At 39.5% G+C, this 14,538-nt stretch overlaps 3 protein-coding genes across 4 annotated transcripts; 1 reads left to right on the plus strand and 2 right to left on the minus strand.

The window, feature by feature from the left end:
* Nucleotides 1–331: 331 nt before the first annotated feature.
* On the minus strand, nt 332–4,846 carry cacul1 (CDK2 associated cullin domain 1). The gene is made up of 8 exons (XM_010793443.1): nt 4,364–4,846; nt 4,040–4,166; nt 3,785–3,887; nt 3,611–3,706; nt 3,394–3,496; nt 3,127–3,216; nt 2,207–2,345; nt 332–2,095 (listed from the first exon to the last, which is right to left on the minus strand). Exons 1-8 carry the CDS (start codon nt 4,683–4,685, stop codon nt 2,056–2,058), a joined length of 1,020 nt encoding a protein of 339 aa, XP_010791745.1. The 5' UTR covers nt 4,686–4,846; the 3' UTR covers nt 332–2,055.
* Nucleotides 4,847–5,337: 491 nt separating this feature from the next.
* Nucleotides 5,338–10,954, minus strand: sirt1 (sirtuin 1). The gene is made up of 9 exons (XM_010793446.1): nt 10,452–10,954; nt 9,839–9,961; nt 9,461–9,696; nt 9,193–9,345; nt 8,620–8,767; nt 8,455–8,534; nt 7,866–8,049; nt 7,249–7,776; nt 5,338–6,771 (listed from the first exon to the last, which is right to left on the minus strand). The coding sequence occupies exons 1-9, from the start codon at nt 10,852–10,854 to the stop codon at nt 6,482–6,484; spliced, it is 2,145 nt and encodes a 714-aa protein (XP_010791748.1). The 5' UTR covers nt 10,855–10,954; the 3' UTR covers nt 5,338–6,481.
* Nucleotides 10,601–14,538, plus strand: dnajc12 (DnaJ (Hsp40) homolog, subfamily C, member 12). Of its 2 annotated transcripts, none has more exons than XM_010793445.1 (5): nt 10,601–10,680; nt 12,378–12,456; nt 12,748–12,887; nt 12,987–13,131; nt 14,098–14,538. In XM_010793445.1, the coding sequence occupies exons 1-5, from the start codon at nt 10,678–10,680 to the stop codon at nt 14,178–14,180; spliced, it is 450 nt and encodes a 149-aa protein (XP_010791747.1). In that variant the 5' UTR covers nt 10,601–10,677; the 3' UTR covers nt 14,181–14,538. The 2 variants fall into 2 exon arrangements, with proteins under 2 accessions (XP_010791747.1, XP_010791746.1); XM_010793444.1 differs by lacking the exon at nt 10,601–10,680 and adding an exon at nt 11,217–11,814.

Here is a 14,538-nt window from a genome sequence, read left to right on the forward strand (position 1 = left end):
TTGGGGAGGCCTGGCCCATGTGTCAGGGTGGCGTCCCAGCTCATTGGGCAGGGGGGTCCTGCTGTAAAGAGATTCCTCCTCCAGTGCTCCGTCACAGGCCGCCATCCTACAGAATTAGAAGCCCCTTGTGGAGCCTCCCAGACACTAAGGTTCACACAGCAGATTAACAGCAATAATACACTTTGAAATGTGTGTTACACTGTATAAAAAAAAAAAATGAATGTGGTAAAAGTTATGGCAGTGGTTGTGACTGGATTCAATGTTTGTTTGGAAAAAGATTTCTTTGCAACAGATTTTTAACAGTGTTTGAGCCAAGTTACATTTTATTCACTGTGGTGCAGTTTTCACATGGATCATTTTTAAGAGAAAGGGATATCTCAACAAGCACTGCGGGATCCACACATACTGATATCGAACTGATACTGCTTCAAATAATTGGATTGGGTGCCATTGATCAATTCATATCCATTCAATTCAGCTCTACGTTTAGATACAGTACATTTTTAAGATTGTAGGTTGCAGGCTGATTTTGTATTTAATTAATAGAAGAAGACAAATCTGTAAATGTATAACTATGTATTTATTTGTTCAATTTTTTTTAAGTTAGGAAAGCAATGTCAAGCCTGATGTTGCATTAAGTCAAATAATTCATGTCCCTCCCTCATAGTGAAGAATAGAGCTATTTCATTAAACAATGTTATCCGATTGGTATCAGTATATATGTTTATTAACAAGAATACCGTCTGTCAATACCCAGATTTTAAATCTTGAAAAGTACAAAAACAAAATCCCCTCTTTGCCCAACAATTAATGAAATGTGTTTATTTGAAAGACAATGAGAACCATAACCAAAACCCACCGCGGGAAAGGAAAAGCAAGCCTGAGCATCTATGTACACTTAAAACAGTGTAAGACCTTGTATCAAATACTTCAAGTGAATCATTTAACAAAAATGCATTGGTGACAAAAAGCTAGGGTACACTGACCACTATGCAAACACCAACAACTATTTACATAATGAACAGGCTCTACATGTCTTACAAGTACGGCTGACACGGACCAAACAGTATCTGCATATCATTCATTCCGTAAAACTCATGCATCAGGTTGGATTTATTTACAGTATTGGGATGATTTGGGTAAGTTGTCTAGAAATTAAAGAAGGCTAATCTGTGGATGTTTAAGCTTTGTGGCAAACAGTGTAATGTCCTACATGGCAGTCCCTGCCCTTCCTGCATGCAATGCTAAAACAGTACGTTTAAAGTTAGAGTTTGACAAACAAGTCAACCAAAACTGAAAACCTGCTAGTATAAAAACGTTTAATGGCTCAGTGACTCAGACAGTATACAACATTAACAATGCCAGCTTGAATCCAATGCATATTTATACAAAAGGAAAATAAAACTGCAAATCCTCTTTGGCGTAACGGGAAAATACAATCCGGTTTACCAACACAGTAAAGGCAACATGAGGAAGAGATTCAGTTGAGTTAAGGTCAATGACTTGGTTCTCTTTTTGTTTTAAACACTCATTTGTTTTGAGTGAAGCCACTAGGTTACAGACACAGTGTGCGAATCTGAGGGAGTTGTAGTTCATCACATGGACAGTATTATTAGCAGCAATGGAAAGTCTCGATTAGCCCAGTCTATCAAAAAGACTCTTCCATGTTAAAGGTTAGGAATGAAATACCCATCACCGGCCTATCCCTCGAGGGGGATATCCGATCAGAAGGCCCTATGAAGGCACTCTTCAAATGAGGAGAACATGAAGAGACTCACACAGCGGCATCCTACGAATACTGAAGCAGGATGCATCATAATCACAGAGGGGAAGCACCTTAATGGAAGTCTGTGTGCTTGTTTTAGTGCAGTCAGATTAAGCTCCTGCCCAACAGCCCCTCATGTTCTCATTGTTGTTGTTCACAGTGTTTTGTGACCTTGAGTCGAGAGAGATGAGACTGACACATTGTCAACATTGTACCTAGTGCAGTGAGCCAACTTGTGATAAAGACGTAGGAGGCACAGTAATAGTTCCACAGGGACTCCGGCTCTGCTATCAGGAGTCTTCACTGGCACGCTTGCGAGACTGGTCACCTCTGGAAAACAAAAACACATTACATCAGTATTCAAGTAAAAAGAAGACCTCCCCAAAAATGTGTCAATGTTCAGACTTTGACTTTGTAGAAGTGATGCCACAGAAAACACACCGCGGAAATCCATTCATGGAGAGATCCATCTGTAACTTCTGGTCATGAGCAGCGTAGTCAGGAAGCAGAGACTCCACAGCGGGAGGGTTGATCTGCGGGATAAACCCGGAGAAGAGAGCCGGTGCTAACTTGGCCCAGTCTGAAAAGGAAACCAAAAGGTAAGATAGATGTGTTGTAAAGCTTTTTTATTCTCCTAACACGTATATGATAAAAAAGAGATACTTGTAAGCTACTTTAATTGAGTCTTTCCATTTTATGCCACTTTGTACTTCTAATCCACTTCAAATGAGAGGTACATTGTGTACTTTTACTCTGCTACATTTATTTTGTACCTTTAGTTACTTGAGAGACTTGGAGGAATGATGTGAAATATAATAAGCTCTTAAATCAGACTTTAGTTCCACCTGGAGTAAATTCACAAGCTACCCTGCAGTATACAAAGTCATTCAAACTAGCTGCACCTTTACCAGCTTTGAGAACACTTTAATGATCAATCATTATAAAACATATCATTATTATTCTGAAACGGACCAATCTGCACAATGAGTACTTTTAGTATATTTTGATGCTAATACTTTACTTGAGAAACCTTTTGAATGCAGGACTTTTACTTGTAACAGAGTATCCCTACATTCTGGTATTTTTACTTAAATACACAATCTGAGTCCTTCTCCCACCTCTGCATACAGCCTATAGCTTGATAAGAGTGAGGGAGGAGTCAGCAATCATCAACTGTAAAATAGTTAGTAAAATATATTATTTTTAAATTGTGAATCACTGCAACCATGATAGGTCCTTGAGCATACATTCACAAACAAAGACAATATTTTAGGCATATGCTGTTGACACACACACAGACACACAAACAGAACACATCGTTTGAAACCTGGAGGAGATATTCACATATAAACACAGCTTACCTGGTCGGAGGCTGTAGAGGCCTTTAACCACACTAGCCATGGTAGATGGCTGCACTTGAAACGGCATGGAATGAGCTTTGATGAGAAGAGCTGAACAAGAAAAGAATACATGATAAAAGATAAGACAACAGCACAATGACTTGAGACAAACATATGCCATTGATTTACCAAGTGTTAATGGAAAGTTGAGTAAAAAAAAATAAGCAAAATAACCATTTTAAAATATCATGACAGCTATAAGGGCTTTGAATGAAGCAATGCACTCACGCATCAGTGTGCTCAGATGTATTTCTGCTACGCAATCAGCAAACAGCTTCATCAGATCCTCCCTTAGGTCTCTGTTCAGCTTTGATTCGATGTAGAACTTGTTCTGAAAACGTGTAACATGAAAAACTGTTGAGAAGAAAAGTGACACCGTAGCACCAGGATATAGTTGGGTGCACAAAAATCTACTACAAATACACTGAACTAAAAAGATGCCTACCAAGTACATAAAAACAGGAACTATACACTGAAGAGAAGCTGTGTATTGCGTCAGCGCAACATTAAAGTTCTCAATGAAGTCTTCGGGTGGGCTCGCCTGAAAATAACAATAAAAGTGTTAGCAAATGTTACCAGTTCTGTATATGATCATTTCCTTCTATTTGTATCTGCTTACTTGTAGATGGGTGGAAACCTGTTGCAGATGATTGGTTAATTTTATTAGCAGATCATTGTAGAGGAGCTCAGAGTGCTGCTGACAAACACACTTGTAGACGTAACTAGGGCAAGAAAGACAAAAAGGCAAAAACTCAGAAACCCAGGATTGCAGGTGAACTAAATTAAGTAGTGGTGCACATGGAGGCATCAAAAATCACAGTTTACAGGGAAATGAGGCCTAGCTGAAGTGAGTTTATTATTATTATAATCTTACCTGTATATCTGTGCATAGGAAACAGAGATGTGGTCTGTGGGATTCTGGATCAGCAGACGGTCAATTGCCTTCTCCAGGTTTGGCCAGTGGTTTTTCCGGTAGTCTTCTACAGCCATTGCATTCAGAACTGAGTGAAAATGGAGTAGTAGTAAGATTGAACATTACTTATGTCAAAAACACAATAGCCCACTGGTCAAAACAACCAAGGCTAACAAACCAAGCCAAAAGCATCAGTCAACACATGTTAGTACACTGCATGGAGCTGCTCGGGGACTGCGGGATACCAGGCCCCTGTTGACACGGTGCTGCTGAATGTGAACTTACGGAACTTGGAAGTAGACTCCAGGGTGAATTTTCCCTCAACAGCGGCTGGCGGAGCAGAGCAGTCGGTCTCGCTGACTTCGCTGCTCTCACTGCCTGAATCCGAGTCCATGAACTTTGACCCCCCGGTGCTGCCGGACCACAGTTTCCCTCGTCGCGTCCCCGGTTCTCCACCCGGCACCAATGGGCAGGCTGGCTGCGGAACCGTCGCTACACCCGACAGCTGGCTCCTCAGATACGTGCGGACTTTGCTGCTGCTGCTCGCACAACAGTTGTGGTTATGATCGTCTTTTGTGTCTAAGCTGTCATCTTCCATATCCTCCATGTCCAAGACCAGTCCTGCGTGCTGAAGCCTACCTTCGCTACATTAATATGTTTTGATAGCACTTAGATAAACACTAAAAACTGTCAGGGGTCTTTGGTGGTGTCCATCTCGGTTTTGCTGTTAGCTGAATTTTACGACACGTCGTAATACCGGACAGCTGAGAGAAACAGGGAAATGTAGTTCCAAAGACTGAGCAGAATAAAGAAGGTTTATATGCTTTATTTATGTTAACGGTATTCAACTGGGTCGTGTTCAGCGTTTTAAAAACTTAATATGAATGATACACATGTCAACAGATTGACTATAATAGCCACATGTTAGGTTGATACCTTACGACGCATGCGCAAACTAGGAACGTTTAGCGGTAGCTGCATTCCACGATGGTTTGTAACCCCGTTAAAACCCTACATATTGTATTGCTGTAAAAAATACACCTATTTCAGAATACTAGTTGTTCAAATTAAACTTAGTCGTTGTGCCCTGTATGTGTCTCTCACTCCATATGCATGCTCTTTCAAAGCCCCGTACAGTGAAGTAAACTGTGAGTGTGGGGTTTAAGGCGCTAGGTGGCGCATTATTTATGCCTGCACCACATCGAAGATATTGATGTGAACACATGGCTGGCGTGTATGAAACAGAAAAGAGATGGTAGTGTTTTTCATTCAATTTTTACTGAGAACCAAGACAAGATAACTATAAGGATGTAAAAAACATATTTCCATAAACAAAACATAAGGCTACCTTGTAAATGGCATGTGAAATATGTCGGTGTAGAGCATTATCCAACACATTGGCTTACATTTCTCCGTACCAACACTTTATCTTTACAGGCATCAGACCCCTCTGAATTATAACTTGATATCTTATGAAAAAAGACATGGGCAACAATACCGCTTATATAAGAAAGGAACAAAAGTGCCATTTTCAATGTGAACTCATTGAATATATTCCTAAGGCTTAATAATACAACTTAGTATAACTTTGTACAGATATAAACTATCATCTACTCTTTGATGAGTATGTGTCACATCAGAGTACAAAAATAAGAGGCTTGACCGTAAAAAGTAGCTGCCACATGTCGGAAGGAACACCTTTTCAATCGGTTTTTTTTCTTTTCTCCAAGAGTCAAATGACAGGTTTAACATACAAAGCTTATGACAACATAACCGTGGTGCTAAGTGTTCTTTGGTCTGAAATGAAAGTATTGTTCTTTTTTTTCTTCCAAGCATTTACCCTCATGAAAAGGCAGTGCTTGACTTTTATATTGCAAGTTAGACAATGCGTTATTGGCAAGTAAACCATTTGAAGATTTATGTATGTGTCCGAAACTCACAGTACCCACTATTTAGCTGGCAGTGGGCTTACATATTTACATGTTTCCCAATGGTAACATAACCAACTCTGAAAACACATCATTAGACCACAGTTGAGTTACCTCTATGGAGTAAGACAAAATAAGTCTTTGCTTGTAATAACTGCATTTTAGGAATTAAAGCTTAATCTAGTGTCTACAGTGGCTCTCTCAGAAGAAGAAGAATTACTCTGTGTATACAAATGAGATTAGATGGGAAGAAATCTTCAATAAGAAAAAAAAGAACTACTGCATTCTATTTAGTAAGTAGTATAGAGTATGAGGTTTCAGACAATGCATGTGGCCAAATAGCAATACAAAATAAAGAGAAGTTGCTGCATATTCACAAAGTTGTCACACAATTTCAACTTCATGAAAAATAATAGTAAGGTTGATGATTCAAAAAATATACGAAAAGACAATTAGTGCTTTGTCGACTTTACATTTAAAGGTGTACGGTGCTCTGAGTCTTTTCAGGAGTATTGTCTGTCTGCGCGCCCGACGCGGCCTCGTTGGATAAAGTGAGTTGTATTGTGTCTCCGAGGCGTGTCTCTCCATCCGCTGCTAGTGTGTCTGCGTCCTCCAGCTCGCTGTCTTCTTCCCCCCCGTCTGCGCTGCAGTCAGACTCATCGCTGTCGCTGTCGCAGGAGCTTGATGTCTCGTCTTCAGATTCAGAGTAAACCTCCGCCCCGTGGAAGATATAGTGATTTGGTGCTTGAAACAGGTACTGACCGGCTGTAGGGAAATAACAAGAACAATTTAAAGTGAGGAAATAAACATCTGGAGAAGATTTTAACATGTTAATATAAGTATTAACCGCATGTTCAGGGATAAAACTGTTTTGATAACAGTTGCATTCCCATTTTAAAATTCTAATATACAGCACATATATCCATTTTATTCCAATTTCTCATATCCTTATAACTTTTTTGATGTACCAATATTTCTTGTAAACTTTCTTTTTGTCTTTCTATTTATTATTTATATTCTATAACTTATCTTACAACTTAATTCCTCCTTCTGTGTTTATGTATGTACCACAACAAAGTAGAGCTAAAAACTTGGGATGTGTAAACCTAATTGGCAATAATTGTGATTATTAGGTTGTATTTAAACCTATGTATAAATACATGTACGTCTCAATTTCTAATACATGAAAAAATAGACTTATTATAGTAAGCAGTCTAATCTCTGCTGTAGTCTTTAGCTTACTCTCAAGGCGTTTGCTGATCGGACTTCTGTTGATCCGACTCATCCAGCATCGTCTTCGGAATTCCAGGTTGGAGGTGTGGCTCTTTACTTCAGCGGCCTCTTCTTTTGGCACGTCTTCTGCCGGTAACTCTGAAGGCTCAGCAGTCTCCTCACTGGGACACTGGGCATTTGGACAAGGCTCTGGAGGTGTGACATTATTACCGGCAGTATCTGTGACATTCGGACTGTGTGTCTCCTCTGAAGGCTTAGTTACTGAGTCTGTACTGTGCTGCTTCTGTTCCTCCTGAGCTGCGTCGCTGGAAGCAGGCAAGGCCTCACTTGGTGGCTGTTCCAGTAGCCGCGGGGGTTTATCTGTGGTCTCCGTCAATCTTAAAGTGTTGAAGCAGAGCTGCTCAAAATCTCCACCCAACCGGTGACAGAGCTCGTTGACAATGACGTCGCAGTCTCCGAGCAGCTCCACGTCAAAGTTGAGGTGAGGCAGCTGCTCCCTGTTGATCAGGACCTGAGGCACTTCATGAGGAATGGAGTCTGGATGGGATAAAGAGAAAACAGTTACTTATTGTATGTTTGGTTTTGTTGAAGGCACAATTGAAAACTTTCATCAGATCAAGACATACTTGGGATAAGGGCAACAGGTCGGACTTTAAGCGAGGAGCCGATGACAATCAAGAGGTCCACCTCGTCTTTATCCTGCTTCATGGCTCTGTGAAACATTTCTGGAAGATTCTCTCCAAAGAAGACGATGTCGGGTTTCATGATTGCCAGAGGAATATCTGGACAACGTGGACAATGAGGGACAACCTGCAGGATGAATGTATGTTAATAGCATTCAAAACAAAATACACATTTTAAAACAAATAAATAAATGCATTTCTTTATGAGCATGAGAATCTAAATAACCAATTTCTACTGCAGGGGATGGACTTCCAAGGAATGGACCAATACATCTGGTTATCTGTTTAACCTGTTGAATCTGCAGTGAAAATAATACATTTATTTAATCTCGTTTTAGAACCAGTGTCGACATCAAGCGTATAGCAAACAAGATTTGATACAAAGGGACTGTACTCATATCCACTTCTTCGAGCCCTGCATGATTCCACATGGAAGATACCTGCAGAGTATTTTCATGCAATAACCATGAAATGTTGTTGCATTGTTGCATGTTTACATGTGATATCAGATCAGTTCCTCATAAATAAATACCTGGTTAAAGATGTCTTCCCTTACAGCTTCACAATCCACTTTGTGTTTACAGACGAGACAGGAAGCAGTTGCAAACGACCCTGAGAAAAAAAAAAATTATTAGTGACTTTCAACATGACAAACTATATAAATATAAACAAGATCTGTTTATTAATTCAGACTTACCGTGACACTGGATAATCCTCTGAACTCCAGCCACTTGTTCTAATGTATCAATGTTTTGGGTGTAGTTGCGCAGCAGCTTCTTCTGCTTATCCATCATAGATATGAATTTGTGACAAGGCGACGGCTGAAACTGACCGGGGTAGATCTCCTGAAAAAAAAGGGAAATGCATTATGAGATCAAAGCTTGCTATATTCTTAAATGTTTGTTATCAATTAGGTTTGGTTGATATTAGTCTTGGTGGAAAACTGGTAGTTTTAAGGTTAAGTGAATACAAAAGCAGCAAAAGTAGCAAAAAAGACAAGTTCCCCCCGATGAATACAAGCGATGGGTTTAATGAGGCCTCAAAAAGTTGTCTAAATAAAAAGTTTTAGAAAGTATTTCAAATGTTCTGAATCCTATTTTAAAACACAATGTAAACACGAGACTCTCTGTAGCACCTTGCAAAAATGTACGTGATGATTATATTTGTACACAATACTAATAAATACTTTTAAACACATTTTATTATATTATTACGTCATTCTTATTTCAATTTAGATTTGCACAAAAGCAGGTGGGGGCAATGAACAAACCTTAGCAAACTTGAAAAAGGGTCTTGGGTCCCTTCTGAAGTATTCAATGTCAAACATAGCTTGAGGGTCTGGAAGATCAGGGAAATCTACAGCAAGCCGTGCATAAATACCATCTCTGGAGCGAAAGTCTGGTATTCCACATGACACCGACACCTGCAAGAAAACCATACATGCATACTGACTTAATATCATGAACATTGGCACTATGTATTCAGTCCAGCAGGTAGTTCAAACAGAACATCTGTATTATAATACTGTAAATACACACCCCTGCACCAGTCAGCACAAGGATCCTTTTACTTTCATGGAGTAGCCTGACCACATCTTCTAAGGTATTAATATCCTTTCGTTTTTTTCTTTTCGGAGGTTCTGAGATGTTGATGATGATCTGCCACAATGTCATGTCGTCTAAATCTGCTGGGAGCTCAGTCTCAGGCAGCAAATCTCTCAAAATGGTCCTCGGATCTGTCTCTCTGATGTGTTGCTGGATGAACGCGTAGGAACCTGGCCGGGAAATACAACATCTCAGTATGAGAGGTATGAAAGTGGTTTGAACGATTTACTATTTGTACAACTAAATCAAAATGTTAGATGATTGTTCAAAGCTGCAGGCAAAGATTGTCCCTAAATTCACCTAACTAGTTACCTATTTGCGGTCGCGGTGCCCAGTCGCTGGAGCTTGCGTGAGACGATCTGTCATCGTCTTCGTTGTTGTGGTCCGGTGTGACAGCCAGACCGTTAGAGGGGAGGTCGTCATGTCCGAGGAAAACTGAGAATGGAGAAGCTTGTAAAATTAAAACTAGAGATAAGTGGCGTCTATCTCTAATAACCACTATGATCATTTACAACCATTACCCATGGCAACAACGTAAGTGTGGGAACCTATCTAAGTGAACGTCAATAGAAAATATATAAGTTAAACCGGCTAACAAATGCTAAGTGGCTATCATAGTTAAGTACAGTGAAGGAATAAGTTAATACATGAAATACCAACAATGCGTGCCACAGACAGTTTCCTCTTTCAGTTTTGACAAAGAAAAGTGAAACGTATCGTTTTGAGAAGTAAGTTCATAGTACAACGCTGTCAACGCCCACACACCTTTACTAAGTAAGCTAGCTAAATTAGCGTTATTCCCGTCTGAAGTTAGTTAACTTATCATTTGTTTCAAACCCACTGGTTTAGTTGGTAAAACAAGATCTGGCAACTTTGAGTCGAGTAAAAACATAAAACGTTGTTGAATTTCCATCTCTTTACATACCAGCATCCTCCTCAGTTGTCCCCAGTACAGCGCTGTCGTCTAATTTCACTGCTGGTTTGAGTCCCAGGCCATTGTTGTCTCCGCCTGGCTCTGCTGGGGCCTGCTCTACCGCTATCACCGGCTTCGCTTCCTTCTCCGCGGGCTGAGCACAATCCATCGCCGCCTCCCAGCTCTCGGTGGCCCCGGAGACGCATGATAATTGATCTGCTTTATCACTATTAACTACATGGTAAGTTACTGTACTGATTTTCGACCTTTTCGTGGCAGGTTCTTCCATATCTGAGGCGCCCGAAAAGGCCGCTCCGAGACGAGTCTCTTCGTCCGCCATCTTCAGCCCGCAGAGCCGCTGAGCAGATCCTTCCTCTCCGACAGCTGGCTCATTTGCATAGCGCACGTGACTCATTCTCCACCAGTAATCACCAGAGTCATAGAATCACGGTTGGAACTTCCCCCTTTTACGTCGATGACGTAAAACCATAACAAAATGTTGCTGCCTTCACACACTGTATGAAAAAAGGCAGAGGGAAAATGCGTAATTGATTTAAAACGTCCTTGTAATAATTGGAAACTGATATTAGGATAGTAATACTACTATTCGGATAACTGAAAACTGATATTCGGATTCTAATAGTAATTTGAATCTTGGCTAATTGGACACAAATATGTGGATAGCCTACCAATACAATTTGTCGGATACTAATACTGCTATTTGGATAAATGAATACTACTGGTATTAATATATTATTATACTATTGTATCACATGTGTATTTTTTAATCACAACCTCACCTAGGCTACGCATCTTGCAAACTTACAATTTTCATTTTTGCTCATACCATGTGGTATCATGATGATAGCACAATCATCCACAAAGTTTTTCACACAGTAACAGATAATTTGTGCCATATAGGCCTACTGAAGACAGTGACTGCATACTGAACAAAAAATGCCTTTGTATTCGTCATTCGAAATGTCTAGCTGAGTGAGGAGCTTACGTTTAGACACTTGAATGCAGCATACGTCATGTGGTAAAGGGACACTTTTCCACACTACTCAGGATAGATCTTCATTGACAATTTTAACCATCTGGCAGTTTATTGGTTAATTATTAAAAGTTAGCTGAAAAGTAATAGCAAGTTGAACTTTAAGAATATACTCAGTGTGTGACCCACAGCAGCAGCGAGGGGGAGCCCACCAGCAGTCCTTGAACCGAACATCTGTGATCGAAGAGAGCAGAGCTTCTCCGTGACAAGAACAAAAATCTTCACATTTCTTATTACATTTTTATGGAGGCTATTCTGAACAGCAAACCAGAGGACTTGGAGGATTACTACGGGTTATTAGGATGCGATGAATTATCTTCGGTAAATTATAGACAGGGGCTTTAAGGACCAGTCTATTTGCTGGGTGAAATTATGTTGTTTGAATCAACAAACCAAAACCTACTGGTTCAAATGTTCAGAAGTGAAAGATACCGTAGAATGATGGTAATCCGCAAACGTTAAGTAACTTGTAAACTGTTGATATTTTTGGATTCATGAATGATGTATGCACCAGAGGTTAGTCTGATTCAACACAGACCTGTTGATGCTTCAGCAAAAGATGTCACAGGATCTGTTCGTGCGTCATCAGGGTCTGAGTACGCTGTGTCACTGTATTTGTAGTTCTTAATGTATTCTTTAACATGCGAACGTGATGCTGACAACAGCGTTATCAGTAGAGTAACTGCAATGATAATATCGTGTTACATTAAATTATCGATATTTTTTGAATGTATCAAAATAAATGAAAAGGGAGAAACAAATGCGTGTATATTCATGTGTTTTTACTCTGGGCTTAATGTCGCTGGAAAATAAAATAATAGACTTATTCCCCAATTTCAAATATTTAGATGTTCATGTTTTTTATTCAACATTTTCCCTTGCAGACTGAACAGATTCTCAATGAGTACAAGATTCGAGCCTTGGCATGTCACCCAGACAAACACCTAGACAGTCCAACAGCAGGTACATGTGAATCACTGCTAGACATTTGAAATGGTGACAAATAAAAAAAGAAAGGTATATGCATACACACTTTTATCATTATATAAGCCATAAGCAAAGCAAAGATTAACACAACTTTTATTTTGATTACATTTCTTACAACTTACCTTAAAAACCTGCCTTTTAATCCTTCTTTCTGACTTCAAAGCAACATATGATAATGTAGGGCTTCTTTCATCTGCATGCAAAAATAACTAACTGGTTAGCATAATGTTGAATCTCATAACCTGTTGTTTTCTTTCTTTTGGACAGTGGCTGATTTTCAAAAGCTCCAGGAAGCCAAAGAGGTTTTATGCAATGAAGCCAAAAGAAAAAACTATGACCTTTGGGGAAGAAGTGGAGTTGCTATTCCATTTCATGACTGGCAGGCCCTGAATGACTCTGTGAAAGCTGTATGTAATGTCTTGACTCTTGTAGAGGAGTAAAAAAAGTATTGTGTTATCTGTTTAACTTTGAAAGCCTACCAATACATTTGGGTTATCTGTTTGCAGTCAATGCACTGGGCTGTGAGAAGTAAGAAGGAACCAATGTTGGAGGCCTCAAATGCAGAAATCCCTGTTGTTTCCCAAGCAGAGGACCTTCAGACTGAGCCAGAAGAACAGAGGATCCCTCCTTATGAAGCCAGGTCATCCGCAAGTGAGTGCATTTTTAAATGTTCTCTAATGAAATGTATCGAAACCCTATCTCTTTTGATGTATTGGCAGGGCAAAACAATTATAGTTTGCAACATTGCATTTAGCATTTTTAGTTTAGTAGTCACATAATGCTCAAAGGGATTGGGGTTGAGGTACTTAACAAGAGTCAGTGTATTATAGAGATGGCTGTCAGCACGCCCCCACTTTGGAGAAACAGACAGGAGTACCAGCACGGAAGCTAAGCAATGTTCAGGGCAGGCCCACCTAAAATCAGCATTAGTTTATATGTAGAATATTTTACCTTACTGTGAAACAGCAAAACAGACACAAACTAAAGCAATTATATATGATTTTTTAAGAGCCACCAAATTCCATTTTCAAAAACAGCAATTTTAACAATACAGGAGTCAACTACTGCATCTACAGTTGTGTGACCACTAAATTCCCGCAAAAAAACTAACAAAGTATCTGAACAAGTTAGGGGTAGACCTGCAACTTGCCTGTCCTGCAAGGTAGATTTTTTTAAATGAATGGAGTTTGGTGGCTTTTGAATAGCTTAAATAACTACTTTAGATCCCTGTCTGAAAGGGCTGTCTATAATAATAACATAGCATACACCTGAACTGATATGTATTTGTTTAGCTGGCAACATTTATTTTGTTCCTGATGCCCCTATCCACACCAGTATATTGCTTAGGTTTCCATGGTACTCCTGTCTGTTTACACTGTAGGTAATACCTTTAAATAAGGAGGGATAGTAACATCAAATAGTCTAGAAATTCTTAAACAGTTTGACTTTACATTCATGTTATCCAGTTGTTTAGCTGGCATCATTCCAGAGTGCAGAGTTTACTCGCCTGGGTATCTCAACTGTTCCTATCCATTTATTGTAATGTATCCCCCAAGAGTATTCCTCTGACTGTATTAAACTATGTAAAACTGACTGACTTTTCTATTCCTTGCTCAGGTGATTACTGCCATCGGCGTTTCCGTTGGGCCACTGACTCCCCATCTAGTCTGCTGCAGAAGTTTAGAAACTATGATATATAAATGAACCAACTGTGTCTTTCGGTTCAAATGTTTGTGTTTTGTCTCTTGTTGTCCTAATTCAGTTAGGAACCTGCTAACTGTGAATTGTTGTGAATATGGTCCATTGTAACTCAATAAACTTATTATAAACTGGATATTGTGAGCTTTAAATGTATCTCGTGAAAATACTTTGTCAAAGAAATATAAGCACATGAGAGTATGTGAATCATGTTTTATGATTGCTCCTTTGTTAATTATGTTCGCTATCGTACAATGGACTGGATCATAAATGGTATTGGTGTACAATTAATGATGTGTGTTTCGTTGTGCTGCTGTCAAACTCATTATGTTGGAAACATTAAAGTAAAGCAGTATATTA

The sequence above is a fragment of the Notothenia coriiceps genome, unplaced genomic scaffold (assembly GCF_000735185.1).
Source record: "Notothenia coriiceps isolate Sejong01 unplaced genomic scaffold, NC01 NC01_scaffold00037244, whole genome shotgun sequence".
In the NCBI taxonomy this organism is placed as follows: domain Eukaryota; kingdom Metazoa; phylum Chordata; class Actinopteri; order Perciformes; family Nototheniidae; genus Notothenia; species Notothenia coriiceps.

Excerpts from the sequence above, each read along its gene's own strand:
- sirt1 (XM_010793446.1), bottom strand. The coding sequence starts at position 10,854 with ATGAGTCACGTGCGCTATGCAAATGAGCCAGCTGTCGGAGAGGAAGGA. Across the intron at positions 9,346-9,460 it reads TTGTGCTGACTGGTGCAGGG|GTGTCGGTGTCATGTGGAAT; the intron begins GTGTGTATTTAC and ends GTTTTCTTGCAG. Across the intron at positions 8,050-8,454 it reads GGGAAGACATCTTTAACCAG|GTTGTCCCTCATTGTCCACG; the intron begins GTATTTATTTAT and ends TTCATCCTGCAG.
- dnajc12 (XM_010793444.1), top strand. The coding sequence starts at position 11,737 with ATGGAGGCTATTCTGAACAGCAAACCAGAGGACTTGGAGGATTACTAC. Across the intron at positions 12,457-12,747 it reads CCTAGACAGTCCAACAGCAG|TGGCTGATTTTCAAAAGCTC; the intron begins GTACATGTGAAT and ends TCTTTTGGACAG. Across the intron at positions 13,132-14,097 it reads TGAAGCCAGGTCATCCGCAA|GTGATTACTGCCATCGGCGT; the intron begins GTGAGTGCATTT and ends TTCCTTGCTCAG.
- cacul1 (XM_010793443.1), bottom strand. The coding sequence starts at position 4,685 with ATGGAGGATATGGAAGATGACAGCTTAGACACAAAAGACGATCATAAC. Across the intron at positions 3,707-3,784 it reads AGGTTTCCACCCATCTACAA|GCGAGCCCACCCGAAGACTT; the intron begins GTAAGCAGATAC and ends TGTTATTTTCAG. Across the intron at positions 3,217-3,393 it reads ACATCTGAGCACACTGATGC|CTCTTCTCATCAAAGCTCAT; the intron begins GTGAGTGCATTG and ends TTTCTTGTTCAG.